This window comes from Lycorma delicatula, chromosome 4 (assembly GCF_047948215.1).
Source record: "Lycorma delicatula isolate Av1 chromosome 4, ASM4794821v1, whole genome shotgun sequence".
Lineage (NCBI taxonomy): Eukaryota > Metazoa > Arthropoda > Insecta > Hemiptera > Fulgoridae > Lycorma > Lycorma delicatula.
This window is the reverse complement of record NC_134458.1, coordinates 28309907-28336412: the sequence shown is the minus strand read 5'-3', so window position 1 is coordinate 28336412 and position 26506 is coordinate 28309907. Positions and strand designations below refer to the sequence as shown.

The following is a 26506-nucleotide window of genomic DNA, read 5'->3' as shown; positions in this document are numbered from 1 at the left end:
ACATCCTCTGTAATTTATTGTGGAGGATCAGGAGATTTCATCTCCAAGGGCTTATATACCTTGGAATTTGAGACCTACTCAAATTCCAAGGTATCCAACCTACTCAAATTCCAAGGTATTCCAAGGTATTGAGGACTTAAGGAAGATGTAAGACTAGACTTTTGACTAAGTCGCTTGTGTTTTACAATAGGAAGGGAAATATGTACGTTTTTCTTTTTTTTTGTGGTGGAAGGACTAATGACCACAGTAGTTGATGCCTCTAAAACTATTAAAAAAAAAATAATAATAATAATGCCCTGGACAAACCCAACTCCACAATTGTGCAATAACACTACGCAAACATCTGGGGCAGGTAACAACACAGTACTTTGGTACCTTCACTTATGTCGGCCAACAAGGCAATGGTTCTGATTAGGAGCTTCCTGTGGTGTATGGGATTGGTAGTCTTGAGCTATGTGAGCTGGTTGTGGTTGTGTTTCTTGGTTTTGCTGTTTGTGGCAGGGGCAGGAGTCATGACCATGGTCTGTTTTTGCAGTTGCTGGGTGGAGTGTGGACTTGGGATCTGACAGTACCAGATCTCAAAAAGTGACACGACCAGACCAAAAGAACTGACATGGCTGGACCCCACGATCTGAAATGGTTGGCTGTATATTTGACATTACCAGAGATGAGAATCTGATCTGTTTATGTCAGACCCTGAGACCTGATCATAGCGGAATCCAACACCTCTCAAGACAAGACACTGAGATGTTATGTGGCCAGACCCCGACATGTGTCATGGCCAGACTGAAGAATCTGACATGGCCAGACTACCCAATACTAGCCAGGGTATATGTTAATTTTATAACTGGTAATTTTAACTCAGTCTAGTGTTTTACAAAATTAGGTAAATTATTTTTCGTGAGATGCAGCACATCGAAATACAGGGGCCAGAATACCATTCTGATACATTTTATTGGAAATTGAGAACTGTAAATAAATTTGAGTATCTAAGTATTTATGATTAGAGGTAATACAAAATATGAGGTTCTCCTAACTAAGAATTCCTCAGTGAAGTTTGCCTCATAAATTCTGACAATATTTTGAAAATTCTATGTAATCTCATTCAGACGTCAAGGATTTTTGTTGTAAAATTCTTTAATTAGTACAAAAAGGCAACTTCTAAGAAGGAAAATTTCTGTAAATGTTATTAGATACATTCCTTTTTTCTAAAATTTCTATTATGACATGGCAAAAGTTTGTTAAATATTGACTTTTTTCATAAAATAACATTGCTGAAAACAGTTAAATACTTCGGAGGGGGTTCTAAATTATATTATTTGAAAACTGGATGGCAACTTGAATATTATTTTGACAATTTTTGTTAGCTTTGACAGACAATAACAATGTTTTCTCAAAAACTCACCCCATGAGTCAAAACCAGATTAAAATAACTACAATAAAACATTCACATGTATAATGATCATGATAATGATGATGAAGAAAGACAAAGATGGAAGGAATATATGAGTATGAGTGATCTATATATGACAAAAGTGAGACCTGAGGATCTAAACATGGAAAAGGAATGGAAAGTATCTGATGAGGATAAAGGATTATTGTTACTAAAATATGAAGTACAGAAATCAGTTAAAGAAATGAAGAATAAAAAATCAACTGATCAACTGGAGTTAATGAACTTCTCATAGAATTTTATAAATGCTTAAAGGAGGAAGGAGTTGAACTAAGTAATAGGATATACAGTATGGGAAAATGGCCTGAAAACTTTGTGAAAATGGTAATGGTACTGATTCCGAGGAAAACTGGTACCAGAAAATGTACAGAACACAGAACAATAACTTTAGTAGCCCATGCCTCTAAAATATTAAAGAGTCCTAAACTGGAAGGTTGGTAAGATAATGGAAGAAAATGCAGGAGAGAAACAGTTTGGCTTCATGAAAGGAAAAGAAACCAGAAATGTTATTGATCTACCAAAGATAATTGGAGAAAGTTACTTAAAGGAAAGAAGAGGAATGAGTTTTTATTTCATATGCTTAGAGATGGCATTACAGTAAAATGGGAGAAAAATTCATTTCTCCCATTTTTCTTAGATTCTTAAAGAGAAAAAAGTAGGATGAAAAGAGAGAAGGTTAAATAATGAATTACAAATGAAATAAATAACAGCAATGAAAGTAAGTAAGAATATGACTGACTGGGTGAGTCTAGGCCAAGTGTTAGACAAGGATGCTGCCTTGCATTGACAATGTTCAACATTTACATTCAAGATATGATAATGAATATAATAGAAGCAGGAAGAGAAGGAATGACTATAGGAGGACAAAATAAGTTGCAAGCAATTTGCTGATGACTGGTAATTCTAGCTGGCACGTAAACACTTCAGAGATTGTTAACAGCCCTGGAAGAAGGAATCAAATAGAAAAACTAAAGTAATGGAAATAAACAACAAAAAAGATTTAGTGATAAGGAAAAGTAAAGAAAGAATAGAAAAAGTAAAAAATTATAGATATTTGGGTACTATGATTACAGAGGACTATAAGATAAGAGATAAAAGGAAGGATAGTGATGGCAAAGAAATCATTTAGTAAAAAGAGGACATTACTATGTAGTAAACGTCTGGTCTTAGAGTTAAGGAAAAGGTAGCCAAATGCAAAATATATGCAGTATCTTGTATGGAAGTGAAGCATGGATGATGAGGAAGAGGGTAAGGAATATCACATGGATTGAGGCTTTTGAGATATGGATTACTATTACACTAAATTAGTGATAAAGTGAGCGAGTAAGATGGATGGATAAAGTAATGAACAGGATTAAAGAAGAAAGAGAACTTATGCAGGTTAGAATGAGAAAAAACTGAGGAAAAAGAAGGATAAAGTTAACAGATGAGGTGAAGCTTGGAAACTACAAAGGAAAAGGCTTGGGAAAGAAATGGATGGAGACAGTGGAGTTGCAAGGGACCTACCAATAGGCAGAACACCATATGATGATGATAGTCATACAGAAAAAATTTTTAAACTGTCATTTGTAGTATTCACATCCAGAAGTAACTTCATGTAAATGATTAACTTGTGTTATTAGTTTTTTAAATTTTATTCTATTCAAATGCACATAAATAGGTACTCAAATAATTTTCATTAACATCTGAATTGTGATTTATTTTGTAGCAATTTTTTATTTTTATTATCTTCATGTAATTACCATAATATTATTTCAAGTTTTATATTTTAAATAATTAATATGGGCTTTAATTGCATCCATTTTTTATTTTATAACTAATTGTGCATTTTCTGATCAGGGTTCTGATTAAGGTTTTACTATGGTTCATTGATCCATCTAGATGAGTTACTTTTTTTTATCATTGTAATAGCACATCTAGCTATTCCTAAACTGAAGTTTATAACGTATGGTTACATAACTATCAGAATAAATTATTTATTTTTATTTGTATATTTTTGAAGTGCTTATAAAGAAAAGAACTAATGTTAATCATTTGAGTTTATTTGTAGTTTTCAACATGGATTTGCTGCCAATTCTCAAACTGATAACGTCTGGTGCAGCCTAGTATCTGCCACATTATGCAACCACTATTTAGCACATGATAAGGGACTTCAACTCACTGACTGAAAAACGACACCCCAGAAGACCTGGTTGGTTATTCTTTTATAACATAAAACTATACTTGTTTAGTTCCGTATAATTTTTTCTAATGTTAGTTTCAGTGTACGTTTTTCATTGCTGGTAATAAAATGATGCTATATAATCGTTTAACACCACATTGCATCAACTGTATTATCACAACACAATACCGTTGCTATGGTAACGTGTGACGTATCGTGTGATAAGCTGCACCGCAAATATTACCGGTGAGTAGCTAATTATTTTTTTGGAGTTAGTATCTAGGTAACGCGCGGAGTTCTGAATCAATTAGCTGAGTAAGAAATACACAGAATTTCTTAATTTTATTACTGATCTTATAATTGGCTAGTTTTGTATAATCACACGTATGATCTCTGTGTTGGCAGTAGAAATGAGTTGGTGTAACGGCAAGTAGATGAGAGAAATGAATATGCAAAATAAAAGGTTACGGATAGCATAAAAATCAATATTTTCTTTTACCAGATGGACGTAAAATCATCTAAACGTAACTAGTCAAACGTAACGCTATCGACTGATCGTTGTATACAAGTGTAGAGGTTAGTTCTTCCTTAATTTGTAGACTATTTAACATTTGTATTGGCGCATTTAAGGTAGCATTGTTAAAGTGTATAATACTTTTTTATGTTATTTAATGTTGTTTGTAATCGTTTGTTACATGATTATAGTTTATCTAGTATTAATTAGTTCAGGATTAATGCGTTAATATTTATGTGGGTATTTTTTACTTTTAAATCTAAAAACGGATTCCATATTATAGGTTTACAATGCTGTATGTTAATTGTGAAATAATTAAGAATATCAATGCTGAATTAGTCTTAACTTTTTAATGAGAGTTAACCTAACCTATTATTTGTTTTATATTGCTTCATTGGATTTTTTTAAATAACTACAGTAAAACATTAAGAAAAGAGTTTGTAATAACATTAATGCAGCTTAATTTTCCATTTACATTCAAATTTTTGTTATAAAAATAGTTCATTGTGGTATAGCAACCATTGACATAGATTTTTACATAACCATTCAGATGGAATATTTCCATTCAGACCATTCAAATTTCATGGTATTATGAAGAAGTAATGAACATTCTTTATTAAGAGGTTTCTTAAAAGGCCACCAAATTTTTTTTTTTTTTTTTACTACACCATCATTTTTACTACATTTTTCAGTGAAGTAATGGGTCAGCAAATATATTTAAAATAGATGGCTTATTAATTTAAGGAATTATTTAGATTCTTTTATGCAATAGCCATTGTCTATTAACGTATAGCCTTTTTATATTAATTTACTATACTGGTACATTGGTTATTTACAAGTTGTTATCTATCACTAACACTTCTGCCTGTGGCTACTGGAATACGTTTAGCCTCATTAACTGTTACCTCCACTTCTCCCTTTCATTTTTTCCTCTGTAGGTCACTAATTTGTCGTAGCCACCTAAACTGTGATACCCCTCTGATCTTGAAGCACTTATATTTACCCTTATCAGTTGTCTATTAATGGTGTACTTCTTTTGTTTATTTATTTTTGTCTGATCATTATATGCACAAATTTTGCCCTTTCCATATATCAGGTTCATCATAGATTTCTTGAATTTGGTTTATTATTTCCTATTTTCTACATACAATTTTTTATTTAATAGCCTAGTATCCTCTCAGAACCTAGTTATCGTTCACTTCAAATTTTCTTTTGTACAGCCCTAAAAGTCTCTACATTTCAAGTTGTAAAATAGTACACCATTAGGATTTGTTTTATACAAATCAATTTCTTTTTCTTCTAGAAAACAGCTTACTTAACTAACAGGTCACTTTTTAAGATCCACTATCTCCAATATATTTAAATTCTCCATAATTGTTATTAAATTAATATATTAAAAACACATTCATAATTACAACTGAATATATACATATATATATATATATATATATATATAATGCTGTACATACCAGTATCCTTGTTAATAGGTCCTAAACCTTCTCTCATTGCTGAAAGTAGCTTAAATTATTACCTTTTTTCTTATTTATGTATCAGTTTACTTTATTGATGAATCATAATAGAAACATTCTAAATTAATTTTTTAATCCACAAAATATTTATAAAAGTTAGTATAAACTGAATCCTATATTAAGGATATATATACATATATATAATTACAAAGCAGCGATTTGCAGTTAAAATATCCAAATGAAAATATTCTGGCCTATTTAATAAAAACAGATTACTTTTTACAAGTATTTAAATATTGACTCTTATCACTGTGATCAGGTTTGAAATATTAAACTACAACACTTTTTAAAAATTGAACTCAGTAGGTTAAAATAATTTTAAAATAGTAGAACTCCTGTGTTTAGTTATTTTTTTTATTGCTTGTAACTATCTTATAAAATTTGAAAGCTGATAACGCTTATTTTGAGAAAAAAATTTTATTATGCAAGTTCAATATTTTGGAAAGATATAAAGTTAACAGAATTTCTATTTTTAAAAGTGAGAGATGTATTAGCCTCCAAACCTTGGTTGGGGTTTAAAACTGTTACCTTCTTAATATTGTTTTATTTACAATAAAAATAATAAAAAAAAGTTTTAAATCGATAGGATAACGCAGTAAAAGTGAGAATAAGTTAGGTCACCTATTTTTATGGTTGGAGATTATTATTTCTTTACACTCCTATGATATCTGAAAATTCTTCCCTTATTATTTCGTTACATTCCTATGATATTTGAAAATTCTTCTCACCATTGTGGCATATTTTGTAATCTGTTCCTTTATTGTGGCTTATTTAGATAAAAAATAATAAATTTCGGTAGGTTGATATGATCAAAAGTGAGATTATTTTTAAAAAATAACATCTTTGAAAAAAGTAGCTTTCAGGAAAAAATTATTCAGGGATATAATTTTTTATGCTCTAGGTTAAGCTCGAGTAACTAAAATACACACTCGAGTAAACTTTTATGAAGTCAGTTCACTTTGAAATATGCTTCCTTGACATCTTACCTCCTTTTCATCTGACTTTCTTTTTACATAGTAGAATCCATCCTTCCTAATGCACAAATCACCACAAGAAATTTCATCATTACGCTTTTAGTGCATTGGTATTTTTAGATTCAGATGATCTCAAACCATGAGAAGTTAAACAAATTTAGAGAGGTGGTTATTTTTTTTACAGATAGTATAATACCATTACATATTATGACAGTTGGGAGAGTAAATGTGTGAAATGTGCATGCAATAGTTATATAAGTAAATATGCACAAGGATTTTATATATTGACATCTTTCACCAGTTAACACTTCAGTATTTGAAGCAACCTGAAGAAAAGTGAAGAGTGCCTGAAGAGACATTGGTACAATGTCACATTGTTCCTTTATGGATCCAAATGTCTTGTGCACTGTGTACATGCATCAGGTTGCATTAATTTTGAATAGAAAAATTCTGGGTGAAGTCTTATCATTGGAAATTCTGAGGAAGGATTTTTTTTTTATAAATGACTTTCTATCATTGAAATGATTCCCCTCTTAAAGTCTTCACTTACCTCCCATGACAGTATTCCAACTACCTCTAATATAATAATTAATACCAAGTACTCTTTTCCTAAAAATACATTAATTCTAAAAATATTAATACACATAACATTGATAATCAAGTTGATCCTAATTTTAAAATATCAAACTCTTGTTTTCTCCTTCCCAAAAAACTTTATTTACACCAACATTAAGATTTCCCATATAAATATTCAGTGTCTAAGAAATAAAACTAAAGATGAAATATTATTCCTTTCCAATAAGTCACAGATTTTACATGTTTTCTAGATGAAAGTTGTTTCAGTAAACTATCGAAAACTTTAAAATTCCTAATAAACTTAATGTTGTAGTATGTGACTACTTTATAGACAACTGTAGTCTTGTGATGAATGAACTATTAAATCAGTTTGAGTTAATTGAATAAATATTTCTATTTCCCAGCCAACTAGAATTACTAGTACATTCTCTGTCTGTATTGACAGTATTTTTACAATTTTACCTGAAGATAATTTTCAGTCCTATTGTGAAAGTCACAATTTGTCGGATTACAGCTGTCATATAGCAATAGCATATTTATTAGTGGAAATATGCAGCAATACAGTGATTACTTTTAGTTTTTTAAAAGGATGATAGATGAAGATTAAATTAGAAATTTGAGAACCTTACTGTCAGAAACAAATTGGGAGAATAAAACAAAATTATCTTTGATGAAAAATTTATCAATTTTCTTAATGTTTTTTTCAGAAATTCATCTTTCTACCTTGCCCTTTAGTAAAAAATACACAGTTTAAACAAAAAAGAATAACACATGGCTTACTAAAAAAATTGCAAAGTCTAGCTTTACCCTAAGGAATCTCTGTGATATGTATAAATATAATTTGTCTGATAACTTCCAAAATTATGATAAATTATTCCTTTGTAAAATTATTAAGGAATTTTTCCTAAAAATATTCGTAATACTGAAAGATTATATGTTAGCATTGTAATGATTAACTCAAACAATAAATCTAAAACTATGTTGGCAATCACCAAAGGTTAAAGGAGATTTGGAAATAAAACAAGTCAGATAACTTTGTCCAAAAATATCAAAAGACTCAACTTCTATTATCTTATCCCCTAATTGTGCAGTAGAAGAATTTAATAAATTCATTTCTAGTATTTTAGATGACAATAATATTTATCCATTTGAAAGAAAACCATTCATCTTGAATGGTTTTGTTGGTGAATCGGTATATTATTTCCATTGATACCCAGGAAGTTAAAAATATATATTTTTAATATAAAAATTTAACATTTAATGGGTAATGATGTCATTTCTCCCATTATTTTAAAAGAAGCCATAGATGCTAATATTGTTCCTCAAATTTAATTTGACAGATTCAATTGACATTCTTTCAATAATGAAGAATTTTCCAGCTGCCTTAAGACTTCCATTGCTGTTCTCCCTCTGTAATAAATGTTTGGCACTTTATAAAATCATAGGCCAACTCTTATTGTCTATATTTTCTAAAATATTTGGAAAAAAGTACAAAAATTTATTTAACATTTCTTGAAAAGCGTAACAGAGAGACAAACTTTTATTATGGTTTTAATAAAAAATTATATCTACGCAATATTTTATATTGCATAAATAATAAAGGATTCCATTTTCAATTTTTTTATATCTCAGTAAAATATTCAATTTAGTTCCACGTTTTATATTCGTGAAAAAACTTTGTAGTTATGGTATCAGAAGGACAACTTTCAACCAGTGAAAATCATACATTACTAGCTGTAAATAGGCAGTTGAAATTTCCTCTTTTTTGACAAGAGTGAACATGTAAAATATAGGTTTCACTTCTAGATAAATAACGCAGAGTGCCTTAGTCCTCCGTTCATTGCTTTTCTTATTGTTTTTTACCGATTGCCTCAAAATATTGAAACTATTGTTTTACCCTTTTTCACAAATTATACAATTGTTTCTAAATCAGAAGATAACTATATAAAAGGACTTGGAAATTTATTTCAGAAGTTGAAAAAATTATTTACAGGATAATTGTAACCATCTGACTTTCAATATGGTTAAAACCATGCATTCTGGTTCTCAGGTAGACATAACACTAGTAATCAGATGAATAGAATCCCATTAATAGTAACAAAGGCTCTGTTGCTCATAAATTGAGATGTCTTTTGGGATGACCAAATTGATTTCATTTGTAACAAATCAAACTGTAACATTTTGCATAGAAATGCCGTAATAAAATTCATTATTATTAAATATATATAATGCTCACATCATTCTCATCTGAAGTATAATGTCATCCCTTGAACTCCCTCAAAAAGTTACATGTTTGATGCCCAAAAGTATGACATTTATTTGGAAAATTAAAAATGTCAACTTATCCATTTGTTTATATTTATGAATTGCAATCTTTGCTAAAAACAATAATCACTTATTATAATAAACTAACAATAGCCACCTCTTAAAGTCAAACCAAACAACAGAATGTTTTCATGTAACTCAGCACAACACTTAGGGTTATGAAAGAGGGCTTTAATTATAATTCCATTGCCATTTTCAATAAATCACTGAACCATTTAAAAAATATTTCCACCAGTTTATTTAAAATATAGTTGAAAGATTTTTTTATAGAAACAATATTACTTTGTTGATGAATTTTTAAATAACGGGTCAATCCATTTGAAGTGTCCCAAAAAACATAAGCTGGTTGCTTGACCAATTCAAAAGATTGAAACTTACCCACTTCGTTTCCTATATGTTTCAGGACCTTAAAACTATTTTTTTTAATTTTTTATTTTAGCAGTTTACCTGTGGTGGCCATTTTTGTTATGGTGCGCACACCTATTTTTGTGATGGCACCTAATTTTTTTCAAGAGACAGGGATGACATACACAGTTTGAATTATTTTCATATGTAGGTATATGTTAGTAGTTTTATCATAAACAATATTAATGGTGATATATTTACCCCAAAATCTATGAATTTTTGAAAACTAATTTTTTTTTTAAATTTGAAATTTGGCTTCAAATAACTCTGATGGGGCTGGTGATAAAAATCTCAAATTTACACAACTTACAGTGTTTTTATAGATGTTTATTGCAAATAAAAAAGCTTCTTTTGTATTGTCTAATAAAAAAGTTACAACCTCTCAAAAATCATGAAAACCTATTAAAAGCGATACCATTTTTACAAAAACACTGTTAAGTTATGCAAATTTGAGATTTTTATCACTGTATTTGAAGCCAAAATTTGAATTTTTTTAAAAAACTTATTTTCAAAAATTCATAAGATTTAGGAGTAAGTATGTCACCATTAATATTATTTATGATAAAACTATTAACATATACCTACATATAAAAATAATTCAAACTGTGTATGTCATCCCTGCCTCTTGAAAAAAATTACCAAAAGTGAAATTTCACCATTTTTCATGTTCAACTTTATTGGTAATTTCCTCATAGAAAGAAGAGAGATAGTTAAATAAACCACTGGACCAATCGTTTACCTTGATAAAATGTGAATAAATTGCTTTTTGTTTCATCCTTCCAGGACCAATAGCTTCTTAGTTATGATTTTTTCCATAATCCATTGTACCCCTACAATAAAAAATATAGGTGTGTGCACTGTAACAAAAATGGCCACCACAGGTAAACTGCTAGAATAAAAAATTTTAAAAAAAGTAGTTTTAAGGTCCTGAGGTATGTAGGAAACAAGTGGGTAATTTTAATTTTTTTTTTCAATTGGTCAAGTAATAACCACCCTTGAGTCACTTCAGATGAATTGACCCTAGTGTTATTTTAATTTTTTTTAATGTATTTTTCCTTTATTCAACATGCAAAAAATATGTGCTCAAATAATTTTCATTAACACCTTCTGAATTGTGATTTATTTTGTAGTTATTTTTTATGTTTGGATTCTCTGGTATTTATCTTAATATCATATGATTATATTTTAAATTGTTTTATTTTATAATTAATCTGTGTATTTTGTGATCCTTCTCTGATCAAGGTTTTACCATGGTTTCCCTTGATCTATTCAGACAAATGCTGAGGCAGTTTCTGTTTCTCTTCCATGGAGCAGCTTATCTACACATTCCTGATATGACTTATATAAAGTATAACTAAATACTAGTCAGATTAAAAGATTATTTTATTTACTTTTTTATGCATGAATAAATAAAAAATAAATAATATTATGTATATGAGCATTTTTATTGTATACTCAACAATAAAATATCATAATCATCAAAACAAAAAAGTATGTGTACGTGAGAAGTATAGATTTTAGAGGATTTCATAGATAGTTGCAGCTGGATAAAAGTCTGCTTCAGGAAATAAATCAGTGTTTATGTAGCACACTACCTCTGACTAGACAGTATGTCCTGTTTTGCAAGGGAAATATTATTATTATTATTTGAAATTAAAGAAAAGAATGTATTATGTAAAATGTAATATACTGATTCTAAATTCTCAAGTAACACATCTTATCTTCCAAACCTTGAAAACTTGAAAATTTGGATGGTATATTCATTTAAACTGCTAGATATCCACTTAAAAATTGTTTGTCATAACTTACCACAGAGTCTGTAAATTGTAGCTTCTTTAAAATTAACAAAGGACTATATTGAGTTCAATTTTTGTATCAGGCAGCTGGCAAAATGAACATTGAGTTCAACTTTAGTTTGAACTAGAAAAAAGTTAAGGGTTTTAGAAAGTTAGGTATAAAATTTAACTTGCTCATTTTGTGTTAATTTATTATTTTTAGATTTCAACTCACTCTTGATCACACTATCTTTAACTCTGTTCTCCCCTCAGTTGTTTGAGGCTACTAGTGCTCTGTAGTGATAATCACTACAGTAGCAATAATCATGTGATTGGTTAAGCAGATTTTTGACCCAGGGGCAGTGATTGAAGATTATTAATACATCCTGTTCAACCAGATTAGAGTATTATGGATTGATTCCAGCTAGTTACTGAGTAAATAAAAATCAGAAATTATAGTTAATTTTTTCATAACTTCCTCTTCATAGTAGTGTATTATCTTTATAAAATCGTTTACTACAACTGTACAATTTTTGACTATCATCTGTTATTAATTTATGTATTAGCCGTATTTATATTCTAAATCATAATAGATTTTGGAAGTTATTAATTTCTAAGATTTATTTTAGTGATAAAGAATGTTTTTTAATTATTATTTTTGTATAAACTTGTTAAGCATTACTATCACTTTTAATTTCCTGTGCTTTTTTAAAATTTTTTGTACTTATTTCTAAATTTGTAATTTTTTTTAGTATTTGTATTCAAATAAAATGGTCATCACAAAAGAAGAAGATGAAGATGATGATGATTACTTTGAGGATGATGTTGTGTTTGACCGCCAGCAACTTCTGATCGATTCAAACCCTGCCTTACATAGAATTTCTATTAAGAGTAGAAGATTGACCATACGTAGGATATCTAGCGGAAAATGTACAATCTGTCTGAAGACATTGGGTTTATGTGGTGCATTCTTTGGTTTAGTTAGTAATTTCTATTACTTTTCAATTAAAACTGTGTGTGTGTGTGTGTGTGTGTGTTCTGTGCATGTGCATGTGTGTCATTTGATGTTCCAGGTACCTTCTACACTTTTATTTCTGTTGCTAATAATGGGTGAACCTTTACCTGTAGAGTAGCAGTTTATATGTAGCTCTGATATACAACATTTGCTAAGTATAGATGCTTTGCTAATTAGGGACCTAAAATAAATGGTGGTTGAAAGACAGAATTAAAAAGCAAATATCTCTGAAATTTCACTAGTTTAACTAGGCTTCAACCTGATAATCTTCCATGTGAAATCTTACATATATATGCTCTGGTACCTGTACATGTTTAATTATGGGTACCAAAGCATAATTACAGAGTACATATGTAAGGTTCTGTTGATACTATTTATGTATGTTTGTTGTTGGACAAATACTATATTTTAAAGTTAAATTTCATCCTTTTGTGCATAATATGAAAAATTCAATGATTTTAAAGAGGCAAAGAATTTTTTTTTGAGAAAAATAATATTGAATTTTTTTGTAAGATTTCCCAGTTTTTATTGCTTCAGTCAAAATGTGAGCCTACTCTGAGAATGGCTCTGCTTATAAATAACTAATTTTATCTGCAGGGAAGCTCTTCACTACATAGGGTCCTTAGATTATGTCATATTTCCTTATAGCAAACTATGTCTAAAAATTGTTGAGATTCATTTTTTTAGAATTTTGAATATAAGCTTATTTTATCAACTAAAGCAGAAACTGTTAGGAACTTCTGGTTAAACTACGAAGAGCAACTGACTGGGCATAGCTTTGACTACCAAATAACTATGAAGCGAACAAACATTAAAAAATAATGTTCTAAATGTTCTAATGTTCTTGAAATTACCTTGTGTAAAACAAAACTGCAAAAAATAAAAAAAATTGAAATTTATTATGTCAGAACTTTGCTACGTTCATAAAACTTCATATATTAGTTGTTAGAGGTTTAGAATCATATCCATAACTAGTTATTAGTAAAAAATATAAATATTGGTTTTTGTTTCTTCCCTTTTTATAGAATATTAAAAATTGAATACTTCTCTCCAAAATTGACATTTACTTGTCTGGTAAATTTTATGTCAAATTTATAGTTTTAAGCTAATGTACATTAATTAAATGAGATTATGGAAATTTGATAGATATTTGCAGTGGTTAGTTAGTAGTACATGGTATATTATTTTGAGATTTATTATTATTTTTTCATTGTATGTTGAAAAACATAATCGTATTGTGTCACTACATGTTGTGTTACAAGAGGTATGGTAATGTATAACTCCACAAACACCACTATAAAATACTGTATACTTAAAACGACCACAGTAATACAATGGATGTTTTGATACAAAAATACCTTGCTCTGTTAATAAATTTTAATTTGAAAAACTAAAGTAATCTTCAAAAGAACATGTACTAGCAAATAATATCAAACTTTGTTGAGTGACATATCTACTATACTAATTTAAGGGTTCAAAAACTAGATTCAGTACTAATTAATTAGTATAAACGAGATTCATTACTAATTAATTAGTATGAATAACTAATTGGGTAGTAAAGATTAATTAATTAGGTAATAAAAATAAAAAATTTTAAAAACTATTTATCATCTTTTTGTTCATGATGACTAGCGGAGAATATCATGCAGAAGTATTCATTTTTAATTATAAATCAGACCAAATGTAATAACACTGTTTTCAAAACTGACATCGTAACAGTTCCGGTTCCATATATCTTCATTGACTCACTCTGTCACTGAAGATTGTCACAAAAGCAACCAAAACCTTTATAACATGAGTTTTTAAAAGGTTTTATTTGTCCTAGCTCACATTCAAGATTCTTACCATGTCAGATTTCATCACCAGAATGCTCCAGTCTTGGTATTTTTTATAATAAATCTCTGATGTTGTTGCGATCTCAGTTGTATGAATTCAAGGGAATAAGTAAAATTCTCTTGTTTTGCCAAACCAGTATACCCAAGTGTAGTTCATATTAATGAGCACTGAAGAGAAAGGATGTAAAATGGGTGTGTAATGAGATCATAGATATCTAGTGCCACTCTGTATATGCACCTTGCTAACTAAAGCAACAAGTTTAGTTTCAACTGTTAGTCAGAAGTCAGTTTTAGGATAGCCCTTATACAATAAAGAAACATTTGTTGAATGGCTGGCTGTTTATGTTATAGATGGCTTCAACTTCTCCAGTTAGTTATAATTGCAATACTGCAATCATAATATAAAAATTATAGCTGTTCTTATTTATAGTGATTTAATGCATTACATTTGATTTATATTATATAATAATTTTTTCCTTGAACTTTTTATTTCAGGGACTATGTGTTGCAATACCAGATTTCACATTTTCATTGCAATCATCTGATGTGCATGTAATTACCGGTACATCATTATTTACAAACTTATTGACAGCAAGGTCATTGGGTTACATCATAGGATCTTTTATAGGTATCATAATATGTAAATACTTTTTACACAATGCCCAAAAAGGAGTGTTGTTTATTAAGAGTGTATATATTTATGTATGTTTATTCCACCATAGCAGCTCAATGGCTCAACTGATTTAGTTGTATGACCCTTCGTTGGAATCCTTACGACACCAGAAATGTTATAGGTTATACACACACACACACATGCACACACATACACACATACATACATACATACATATATATATATATATATTTTACACTATTGATGAACTTTTAAATAATGCTAATTGAATTTTTCTTTAATGTATTTTTTCCATCTAGTCAACATGCAAAAAGTGCTCAGATGATTTTCATTAACACTTTTTGAATTGTGATTTATTTTGTAGTTATTTTTTATGTTTGTATTCTCTGGTATTTTGTTAATATTATTTCTTATGATTATATTTTAAATTGTTTTATAAAATAAAACTATTTAAAATATATAATTTAATTTATAATAAATATATATGTAGCAGTGGAGATTTGCCAGTTGTAGCACAAACTGTAATGAACTGTCAACTGTGAGCCTTTATTATTGTGTGAGCTGGGTTTGAACTGAATGATTCGAATCAATTGAATGAATTACAAAAATAATAGAATTACATTTATGTTAAATAAAATAATATTAAATAAATTTTAAATAATGTCTGTTTAATAATAAACAGGCTTCCCATGGGGACTGCATGTGAGGCTAGAGTGGTGAGGTGATGAGAGCACCTCATGCAAGGCTAGACCAATCATCACCATCAACTGTTAACAAACGGGGTGCTCCTGGGGTGCTGTTTTGGGAGGTACAATGGGGTGCTCTTATAATATCTGTCCAAACATTCATCTGATTTTCAAAATTCAAACTGTGTGTTTGTTAGTAGGTTGAAGGCTAATTTTTGCATGTATCAGGTACATTCTCGTTCTAACAGATGATGGTTATTCAGAAAAATGTTGTTATATCTTTGTAACTAATTTTCTGATTTTCAGAATTCAAACGGGGTATTTACTAGTATAATGCAAAATCATGATGAAACCAAACCAGAACAAAAATAGCAATGTTTATTTTATAGTACCTCAGTTCTGTTGTTTTCAAGAGTTTATATGGAGATAAATCTGATTCATTTGATATTTATTTTTACATAGTGGTTGATGAGAGGCGATGAGCCTCTCATAGACACAAATCTACCAACACTGACTGGATACTATAAAATGTATGAGCATACAAAAACCTACTTGAACCTAAATGAACAGACAATTCAGATCAAATGTACCTTTTGACCACATTCTAAATACATATCTACCTAACTTTTTATTACTATAAAATTTGACTCGGTTTGTTATTCAAGGTTTATATTTTGTGTGTTTGACAAATTAACGCAAACATTTTTTAAATTTTATATAACAACCTTCAGTTATAAAATCTGTTGTATTTAGGAGAACAGCAAGAAGAATATAAAATTTGCTACACCACTCATTTTATAAGAACCACCAACTTAAGTAAACTATCATTCTCATCATTTATTCTGTTTTCTATAAATTTACGTTCATCTTTTATTTGTATTTATATAATTTCCAGAAATTTCCAATTCTAATCATCATTAACTGAAAAAATTTTTATTTATTTTTCATGTCATCAAGTAGTCTCAATTATCTTGTTTAAATTCCTAGATTTTAAAATGTAATTGAATGCTTACTTAGAAATAATCATGCTGTCACCAGTATAGAAAATTACTTTAAAATTTTAGAAATGAATGTTAATAACAATAAATTAGAAAATTTCAGAAAATTATAAAGGCAAACATAAATTTATTAATCACTAAATTACAAGGGTTGTTTAATAATTAGAGAGACAAATGAAAACAATGGAAAGCTATTTAATAGAATAAACTAAAGTCGTCTGATGTTCAAGTTATATCAGCTGTTCAAAAAAACTCCATAATTATAATGTCCTTTGTTTATTTTAAGATGTCAATTGTGCTTGAAATGTGTACCATGGAAGAACATAGAAGAAAATCGGCCAAAATTCACTTGCCGGTTTTAAAACAGTATGGTAAAAAGGGTATTAACTGCGCAAACTATTATAACTCATACCTGAATTCACATTTGTACAGAATTTTAAAAACAGTTTTTAGCAAAAGGTAATCCTTTTTTATATTGCATTATTACTTGTGATGAGACTTGCATTTATCCTTTTGAGCTGTAATCCAAACATCAAAGCTTGGAATGGAAACATCTGGGTTGACCCACCATGTCAGACTGTAAAGGATTATAACCATTATTTTGAGACTACAAAGTTGCTGTTTATTGCGATTAGTTGGAAGAACGATGTACAATCAATAGTGTACTATTGTGAATTGCTAGAAAATAAAGCGATACAATAAGGAGGAAGCATCCTGGTTCTCTTCCAAAAGGTATAATTCTTCTTCATGATAACACTTGTCCCCTTGTACTGCTCAAAAGACTCAAGAAGTTATTCAAAAGTTGGATTGGGAGGTGATCATATCCACTTCACAGTCCTGATCTCTCACCATTAGAATTTTTTTTTTTTGTTTGATCCTCTCAAAGTTTTACATGGCACCAAGTTCAACAACAATAAGCAGGTAAAGAATGTGGTACAAGATTGTCTCGGACACCAAGGCAAACAGTTCTTTACAGTTGGAATAAGAAAGCTCACAGAAAAATGGGACAAGTAAATGTAGCGATATGTTGAAAAGTAACATTAGTATCATCACCATTGAAAAAATAATGAATTTTGTAGTCATTTGTCTCTAATTATTATTATTGAACAACCCTTTTATAAAAAGAAGTAAAATATTTTATTTTTTTATTTTAATTAGTTCTCTGATGATGACTGAAAAACATTTTAAATATTTTTTTATAAATAAATTAATTGACGTATAAAGCCATTACGTTATGAAAATTCATCATAACAAAAAGAAAATAAACAAAATACGAGGCGTGGTTCAAAATTAAGAGCCAATGAGTTATAAGTAGTGATGGTAACGCTGAGTGGTTCGTGCATGCACACTAGCTGTAAGCGGTCTGTTGGGCAAGTAACCACCATATTACCATCAGTTCATTGTTGTTTGCGAGAGAGTGTGTTAAAAGAGTGTGGTAATAACAAATGCCACCGGTTGTAAAGTTTGTTCAGTGATTAGATTTCTAAACACAATAGCGCATAATGCCACTGAAATTCACCATCAGTTCTGTAAAACATATGGGCCTACCGCAGTGATTGAAGGAAAAGTGAAGCAATGGTGTTGTGAGTTTAAGGAAAGCTGTTCAAATGTTCATGACTAACAGAGAAGTGGCTGGCCTAGTGCCCACACCGACGATCTCTTTGAATTTGTGAATGCAAAAGTTAGAAAAAATCTTACCTTTACAATTAGCAATCTTTCTCTAGAATTTCTAGAAGCTTCTAAGACAACATTGTTGAGAATCGTGTCTGACACTCTAGTATATTGTAAACTGTTTGCACGATGGGTGCCAAAACAGTTGACAAGTGCTCACAAAGATCACAGAATGACATCTGCACATGCTTTCTCAACTGCTTTAACCACAAGGAAGATGAATATTTTTCTCATATCATCACTGGTGAAAAAATGTGGATTTTGTATATCGATGCTGAGACGAAACAACAATCCATGCAGTGGTATCATTTCAATTCACCTAAACTGAAAAAATTCAAACAAGCCCAGTCTTGAAGGAAAATCACGGCAATTATATTCTGGGACCAAAAATACTGTATTCTGGCACCAAAAGTATTTTGATTGAGTTCATGGAACCTGGAATATCCATCACATCACAATTTTACTGTAAAGCACCTTATAAACTGTATCGTGCCATTCAAAACCAGCAACGGAGAATGCTGAGATCAGGAATTCTGCATGATAACGCATGTCCACACATGCCTGCATGCACAACAGAAACAATTAAAAAAATTCAGATGGAAGATTTTTTATCATCTCCCCTAAGTCCTGATCTCACACCCAGTGACTACCATCTCTTCATACACCTCATAAACTGGCTTACATGTCGTCAATTTGAGGAAAGTGAAGAGCTAAAAATCTCTATGCAAAAGTGGCTACAATCCTAAGTGGCAGAATTTGATGTAGTTGATTTGAAAAAGCTTGTTTCACAGTATCATAAGTGTTTGAAACAAAATGGTGATTATGTACAAAAATAAAGTAAATATGTAAGTATTTGAAACCATTAATAGTGTTTTCACTTTTTTTAACTGTTCACGATCAGTTTTTTTTTTGTTACCGATCAGTCCTTACTTTTGAAATGCACCTTGTAAAATAAACAAAATGTGTTGTTTTTTAATTTTCACATAATTTATTTAAAAAAACAACAGCTGTTTCGATACATAATACAAGTACCATGTAAATAAAAACTAACATAATTTCTTTATTTTTCTGTTTCTCATAAATAAATTGTTTGAACTCTTTGTTTTGTTCATTATTCTTAATATACAACATTTCAGGAGAACAAAAATTTTGAAAATAAATATTTGTACTATTATTGTTATAATATTTGTAATATTTCTTGTTATTTGAAAAACAGACGTTAAAATATAAAATACAATCTTTCAAGTTTAAAAATAAATTCAATTTTTGTTTTTTTTTGGTCTTGTACAATTTTAACTAACCAAAAATATAGAGAATTTAATTTTCTGTAAATACCATCTTTTCTTTAATAAAGCTGTAAAATTGTACATGGTTACAGCTTACCAAAAGAAAAGGATGGAGGTATAGGTAACTCTCAAAAATAAAATAAAAAGGCAAATCTCCATATAACTCCATACCACAAAACATTTGTTCGTGTGAACATAGTACACAATTTTTTCAAAACTCCTGATCCATACATAATTTGTCAACTCAAAGACATATTCATCTGGCTATTCTTTGTTTTCCTTATCTTACTATCATCATTATCCAGTGTTATACTCTCCACCTACCTTTATCATCATTTAATATACATTTCCCTTTATAAATATCCCCAACTTTCATCAGTAAGTTCTGATAGTGTTATTTACACATATTTGACTAATTAGCATTGCAAAAAACCTTTCTTTCTATTTTCTCTCCAAGTTTTTATAATCTTCCAAGCCCCTTATTAATGTTTCTCTATACACCCCCTCATTCTCTCTTCTCCACATATAATTTTTACCCTTCAGTAGTTTCTGCTTTACTTCCTTATTTAGTCTTTGACATTTTTCTGTTTTAACTCCAAACTAAATATAATAATTTCTTGTAATTTATGTTCTCTTAAATCAGCTTTGCTCCCTTTAGTTCACAAGTTACAACTAACATTCCCGTGTCTTTTATGTGTCTTTAATGAAACATCTCAGTTGCTAAATGGCACAGTAGCCCTTGCTTTTTGATGTAATAACCCTTTACTGACATCCTCTACAACCAGTAGAAAATTTTCTGACTAGTCAAGAGAAAAAATTTTGAACAAACCTATAAATGTAGTTTCCTCATTATGATAGCATCTCTTATATGGCTGTCTATTTCTTACATGGAATTATCCTTATTTCCAGGTAGCTTATACTTCCATATGGTACGATCATCCTTTTTTCCTTGTACCTTCTGTTTTAATGTACTCCATTAGAATTCGAGCATTGTTACTACATGTCTGCAGATACTTAATCAATCTGCTTCTTATTCACAGTTACCCATTATTCTAATGGTTTTTCCTTTATTCTCTTCTTCTTTTTCCTTTTTAGCCTCCAGGAATTACCGTTCAGGTATTACTTTAGAGGATGAATGAGGATGATATGTATGAGTGTAAATGAAGTGTAGTCTTGTACAGTCTCAGTTCGACCATTCCTGAGATGTATAGTTAATTGAAACCCAACCATCAAAGAACACCAGCATTCACGATCTATTATTCAATTCCATATAAAAGTAACTGCCTTTACTACGACTTGAACGCTGGAAGTCTTGACTTCCAATTCAGCTGATTTGGGAAGACACATTCACCACTAGACCAATCCGGTGGATTGTTCCTTCATCTGAAACCTGGCAAGTGCCCTTGCCTGTAACTAAGCTGCAAACAATATGGCATTATTTATAATGTTGTAACTGTATTTTTTAATACTACACTAGGATTGGTAATTAATAAATCATGATAAAATAAATAATCACTGCTGTAGATTTTAGGTTTTTTTGGTTATATTGAACAGATTGCCTCTCTTAATGTTAATATACTGTTTTTCTTCACTTGTAACATATGTGTAATGTGATTTTCAGCCGGATTTTTGTTTGATCGATACAATCGACAATTTTTGTTGTTCTTGAGCCTTCTGCTGACATCATTATTTATTGTTATAACTCCATGGTGCTATACTAAATCATTGTTAGAAATAAATATGATGGTATTGGGCATTACCATAGGATTTCTAAGTACAGGTAAAGCAAATTTCTAGCTGTTAAATTATAATATATTAAGTATTGTTTTGTTTAACTCATAAATACGTGCTATTAATTTACCTAATAGAAGGAAAAGTTGCATTCATTTCTATACTTGATAGAAAGAAAAGTTCTTTCTCATCGTTGTTTAGTGTCCTTGATATTCTTAACTTCGAAGCCTATGTATACCTAATGTGTCTTTTTTTATTCAGGGTTCATAAATAGCTGAATCACTTGTCAATTGACTTTGTGATCTGCATATTACAGAGTAGTGTTATCCATACATCACCAAGTCAGGATGTATTGTTAATGAGAACCTAACAGCAAAATGTCAATCAATTTTTTTTTATTTTCTATTTGTGCCAGTAGAAGATGGAAAGGGAGAAGAAATAGAAAAAGTTACTCAATGTCATACTGTATATTTTCTTTTTGATAAATGGTGTATCAGTAGAAAAATACACAATAAAGAATACTATATTATTATATCGTTTCTTGATCCTCTGATAGAACATTTTTGTTTATCATGGGTTCTTAACCCATGTACTTGACAAGAAGTTGTTTTATCAGAATATAAAGCTCTTCTGATACTATGTTCATCTTGCAGCCAGTACAGCCTACAATATGATTTTTAATATGAGTCCAAAAGTACTTTAACTATTATTTTATACTAAAATAAACCCCTGTAATAAAGCACAGATAATTGACTGTTGTCATTATATTTTATGAATGAACAACATTAGAAATTTTTTATCAGTATTTATTTATACAATTCTCAAAATTATTTTTTATGTTGATCAGGGTAGTAAAAGCAAAATATTTTAAAAATTAAATTTTGGATCAGACTTATATAACATGGATATGGTACTTTTTATTTAATGTAATTTTTTTTTGTAAGTTTATTGATAAGTTATTATGAACTGATTTATTAGTTATATATTATTAAAGTCATATTGTTTACAGGTGGTAACGTGTTATGCTTGGATTTATGGGGAAGAAATAGTGGCCCTTTTATGCAAGCTTTACATTTTAGTTTTGCTCTTGGAACTATGATTGCACCTTTATTGGCAATACCATCTGTTAAGACACAGTCATCTGAGTTTACACATACTAATAATTCCATAAGTTTGTCAAATTTTGGAATTCATTATAATAACTATAACATTGTCTCAAATAATTTTAATCATGAATATGAAGAAAATTTCAGCGCTGTAACTTTTAATAGGACTCATGATTTATATCAAACTAATTGTGCTATAAAAAGAATTTGTGTTAATTCATCTAGTTATCAATTTTTTGTGAATTCTGATCAGTTAACTGACAAAAATAATGGAACAGTTTTCATGAAATATAAATATAAAATTTCTATGATCAAGATCAATAATTTGCAAGTCTCTGTTTATAATTGTAGTATATTGCTACCGTTTAGATGTATAAATTTTGGAAATCAGTTTTTGTATGGTAATAATTCTTATGATTTGCCAATTTTCTTATTAGATCCATTCAGATCGGCAAAGATATATATTAATAACTATACAGATTTTGGTTATGATAAAAACAATAAACTTGAGTTAATATTGAAAGCTGATAATAGCAATATTAATTTATTTACTGATTGCAGTGATGTGATAATTTTACATAAAAATTTAACATCATATTGTGACTATAGTTTACCTGATGTTAATGACAGTTTAGTAAGGTGTGATATTATGTTGTCTTGTGCTAACTTAATGGATGAACTGGCTTTTAATGATACTATTGTAAAACATGCTCATAATTTTACAGATGAACTTAATTATGGTCTAGAACAATTTGACTATGACACAGAAAGTACCGGTTCAGAGGTAAAACTATTTAGTGTAGAAGGTTACAGTTTGACTAATTACTGGTTGACTTATTTAATAGCTGGTGCTGTAATATTCATTTTCTCTTTATTGTTTTTTATATTTCTTTGTAATAATCCTAGAGATCCAAAATCTAAACAGGAAGAGTATAGAACTAAGTCTCAGAAAGCATCTAATGTTTGTGTCGATATATTTTTAGTTCCGTTAACAACATGGTTTTTATTTTTATGTGTTGGCCTTCAAGCAACAATAACTCAGTTATTATCATTATATGCTTTGAAAATTCGAAACACATTGCCTTCTACTAGTGATAATTTACAGAATATATTTTCTACATCATTTACAAGTATGAGATTTGCTTCTGTTTTTTTTGCTATCAGTTTTAGTCCAGACACGTTACTGGTAATCAACATTGTGACATTTACTTGTGGCACATTTATTTTGACATCGCTTGGTAATAAATCAAATGAAGCATTATGTACTGGTTGCTCCATGATTGGTCTAGGTTTAGCAACAATGGTTCCGACTACTATTCTTTGGATAGAACAGTACATCCGTGTCTCAAATAAAATAACTGTGGTATTTGTAGTTGGCTCAACATTAGGTGAAATGTTGTTGCCTTTTATGGTTTATAAATTAATGATTTCTGATTCTGATATGTTTTTGTATGTAACTATTTTGGTGAATATACTTACCAGTATAACTCTTATTTGTCTTTGGTTATTGATGGGAAAATGTACTCAGAAATTTTGTTTACCTATTGGTCAGAGTGGTTACCGCTTAGCTAACCAAAATGATGAAGAAGATTTAAAGAGTATGACAAATATTTTTTCTTATGTAAAGAAAGCCTAATGCATTAATTAATTTTCAAATTAATGACCTAAATAGTCAATTCTTCTATCCTTACTGTACTTAATTCTTTGAACGCTTGGTATTTATTGCCATTTGAAGTAAAAAAAGTCATAAGTGATTAACTTTTTAACATGTTCCATGATATTTATATCCAGTAAATGTAAGTTCCATAAAAAAAACTTAACTAATAGTGTGTACCTTAATTTTGAATTGTTTAATGATGCATATATTAGATAATATTAACTAATTTCATAAGATAGAGCTCAAATAAGATTTAATATTAGTAAATGAATTGTTTGTTGTTTGTTTCCAATAATGAAGCTTTACTGATTTGTCAGTAGTCAGTTGTTCATTGTAAGTTTATGAGAGTTATTTAAATTTTTTGTTTAAGTGCATGACTTTCTTTTAAATGGCTAATAAATGTTAGCAGAATCGATTTGTTATAAGTTTGTAAGACAGTTATAATACAGATTTTGTGATATGTGTTTGGAAGATGATAAATTTGATATGAATATCATTGATAATTTTAATGATACATTAGACATTTCATATATAAAAATATTTTAATTATAAACCTGGTTTTAAAAAAATTATAAGATAAAAATATTTTTCTGTAAGTTAATAAATAAAAGTTATGCATAATAATATAAATGATTGTATGTTTCAACAAAATATTTCAAACAGCTTATGTGGACCTTGACTAATGCTCTTTGCTACACTAGGCTGTAATTTCATTTACTTCCCCCCTCTAATTCCATGCCTAGTTATAGATACAAGTGCTCTTAGCATGGTAATGGTAGAATGATGAGGTTGAGTACCTCCCACATTTACCTTCAGTCTCTTCAAAGATAAGCAACTATTTAAGTAATTAAATAAAGCTTTTTATATTAAGGTAAAACAACTGACTGATATACAAAAGTACCAGTTTCCAAACCAAGAATTCATTTGGACTTCGCATTATTTATTTCCTTGTACAAAGTAAAGGAAGCATTGTAATTGCAAAAAAATTCAGATTTCAACGGAAATACCCATTTTGACCATCCCTGAACCCATTTTGACTAGTTTCAGCATGCGTCTCACAAAACTCAAAAACAATTAGCCGTAGAATGCTGAAATTTTCTATTTAGGACTGTTCTAACATGTGGTTGTGCACCTCCCCTTTTAATTGCAATCAACTGAGCCAAAAATGTGTATACAGTCAGACCTCTAAATAAAGCAGGGTTTCAATTTTGAAACATTTATAGTAATAAGCCCTCATTGAAAGCTTTTCAACAATATATCATAAGTAGTACTTATTTTCATTGGTTCCAGAGTTATAGCCAAATAAAATTTTAATTAATGAAATATTTGGATCTTACAAGGGGAGGGCACATCAGTTTTGAATCCAACTTCATTACATATATTTTTTTAACTTTTTTTTTTTTAATTTAAATATATTGATTTATTAATAATTATTAACCTCTGATTGTAAAAAAAAAATGTTAACAATAAATAATAGTTTAATAACAATACAAATTAAAATATGAAAAAAAAAATCAGAATTTATTAGTGAAATAAATTTTATGTACTTTTCATTTTAATTCAAAAAATTTTACAATCGGAGGTTAATAATAATTAGTAATAATTATAGTTTAGAAATAATTTTTAATAAATCAATATTTTTAAATTAAAAAAAAAAAAAGTTAAAAAAATATATGTACGTATATGAAGTCAGATTCAAACCAATGTGTGCTTGGTTACGGATCCGACCCGTTCTCCCTTACACCACATATCTACTTGAGCGACGTGAAACAAAATTAATATATAAACTAATATAAAATGCTAAGGATATTTTTAGGACCATTTTTCTTGAGTATATTTGAAAATTTTGTGTTAGTATTTTGAGATGGAGAAACGTAAACAGTGTACTATTCATTTGTTTTTGTTTTTATTTTGTTGATTGTTACATCATAATAATTTAAAAAACATGGTATTAGATAGATTTGAGACTTACATTTATTTAAAGAGTAATAAAGGGACTTTTACTCTATCCTAATATTTCAGGTAAGATTGCTGAATTAATAATTGTTTAAATATTTGATATTAATAAAAACTAATATTTTAGCAATTGTGTAACTGTCCGCTTTATTAAAGAATTGGAGGATCATATCTCACTTTAAAATGAAATAAGTTTAAATGAAGTGCAGCAAAAAATGT

General features: G+C 29.3%; 1 protein-coding gene across 4 annotated transcripts; it reads left to right on the top strand.

The window, feature by feature from the left end:
* Positions 1-3818: 3818 nt before the first annotated feature.
* Positions 3819-24961, top strand: LOC142323231 (uncharacterized). Of its 4 annotated transcripts, none has more exons than XM_075362592.1 (6): positions 3819-3860; positions 4023-4190; positions 12465-12692; positions 15058-15190; positions 21459-21617; positions 22578-24961. In XM_075362592.1, the coding sequence occupies exons 3-6, from the start codon at positions 12483-12485 to the stop codon at positions 24308-24310; spliced, it is 2235 nt and encodes a 744-aa protein (XP_075218707.1). In that variant the 5' UTR covers positions 3819-3860; positions 4023-4190; positions 12465-12482; the 3' UTR covers positions 24311-24961. The 4 variants fall into 4 exon arrangements, with proteins under 4 accessions (XP_075218707.1, XP_075218709.1, XP_075218708.1 ...); XM_075362593.1 differs by lacking the exon at positions 3819-3860 and adding an exon at positions 11180-11285 and having other exon boundaries at positions 3867-4190; XM_075362594.1 differs by lacking the exon at positions 4023-4190 and having other exon boundaries at positions 3830-3860.
* Positions 24962-26506: the final 1545 nt, after the last annotated feature.

Excerpts from the sequence above, each read along its gene's own strand:
- LOC142323231 (XM_075362592.1), top strand. The coding sequence starts at position 12,483 with ATGGTCATCACAAAAGAAGAAGATGAAGATGATGATGATTACTTTGAG. Across the intron at positions 12,693-15,057 it reads GTGGTGCATTCTTTGGTTTA|GGACTATGTGTTGCAATACC; the intron begins GTTAGTAATTTC and ends TTTTTATTTCAG. Across the intron at positions 15,191-21,458 it reads CATCATAGGATCTTTTATAG|CCGGATTTTTGTTTGATCGA; the intron begins GTATCATAATAT and ends TGTGATTTTCAG.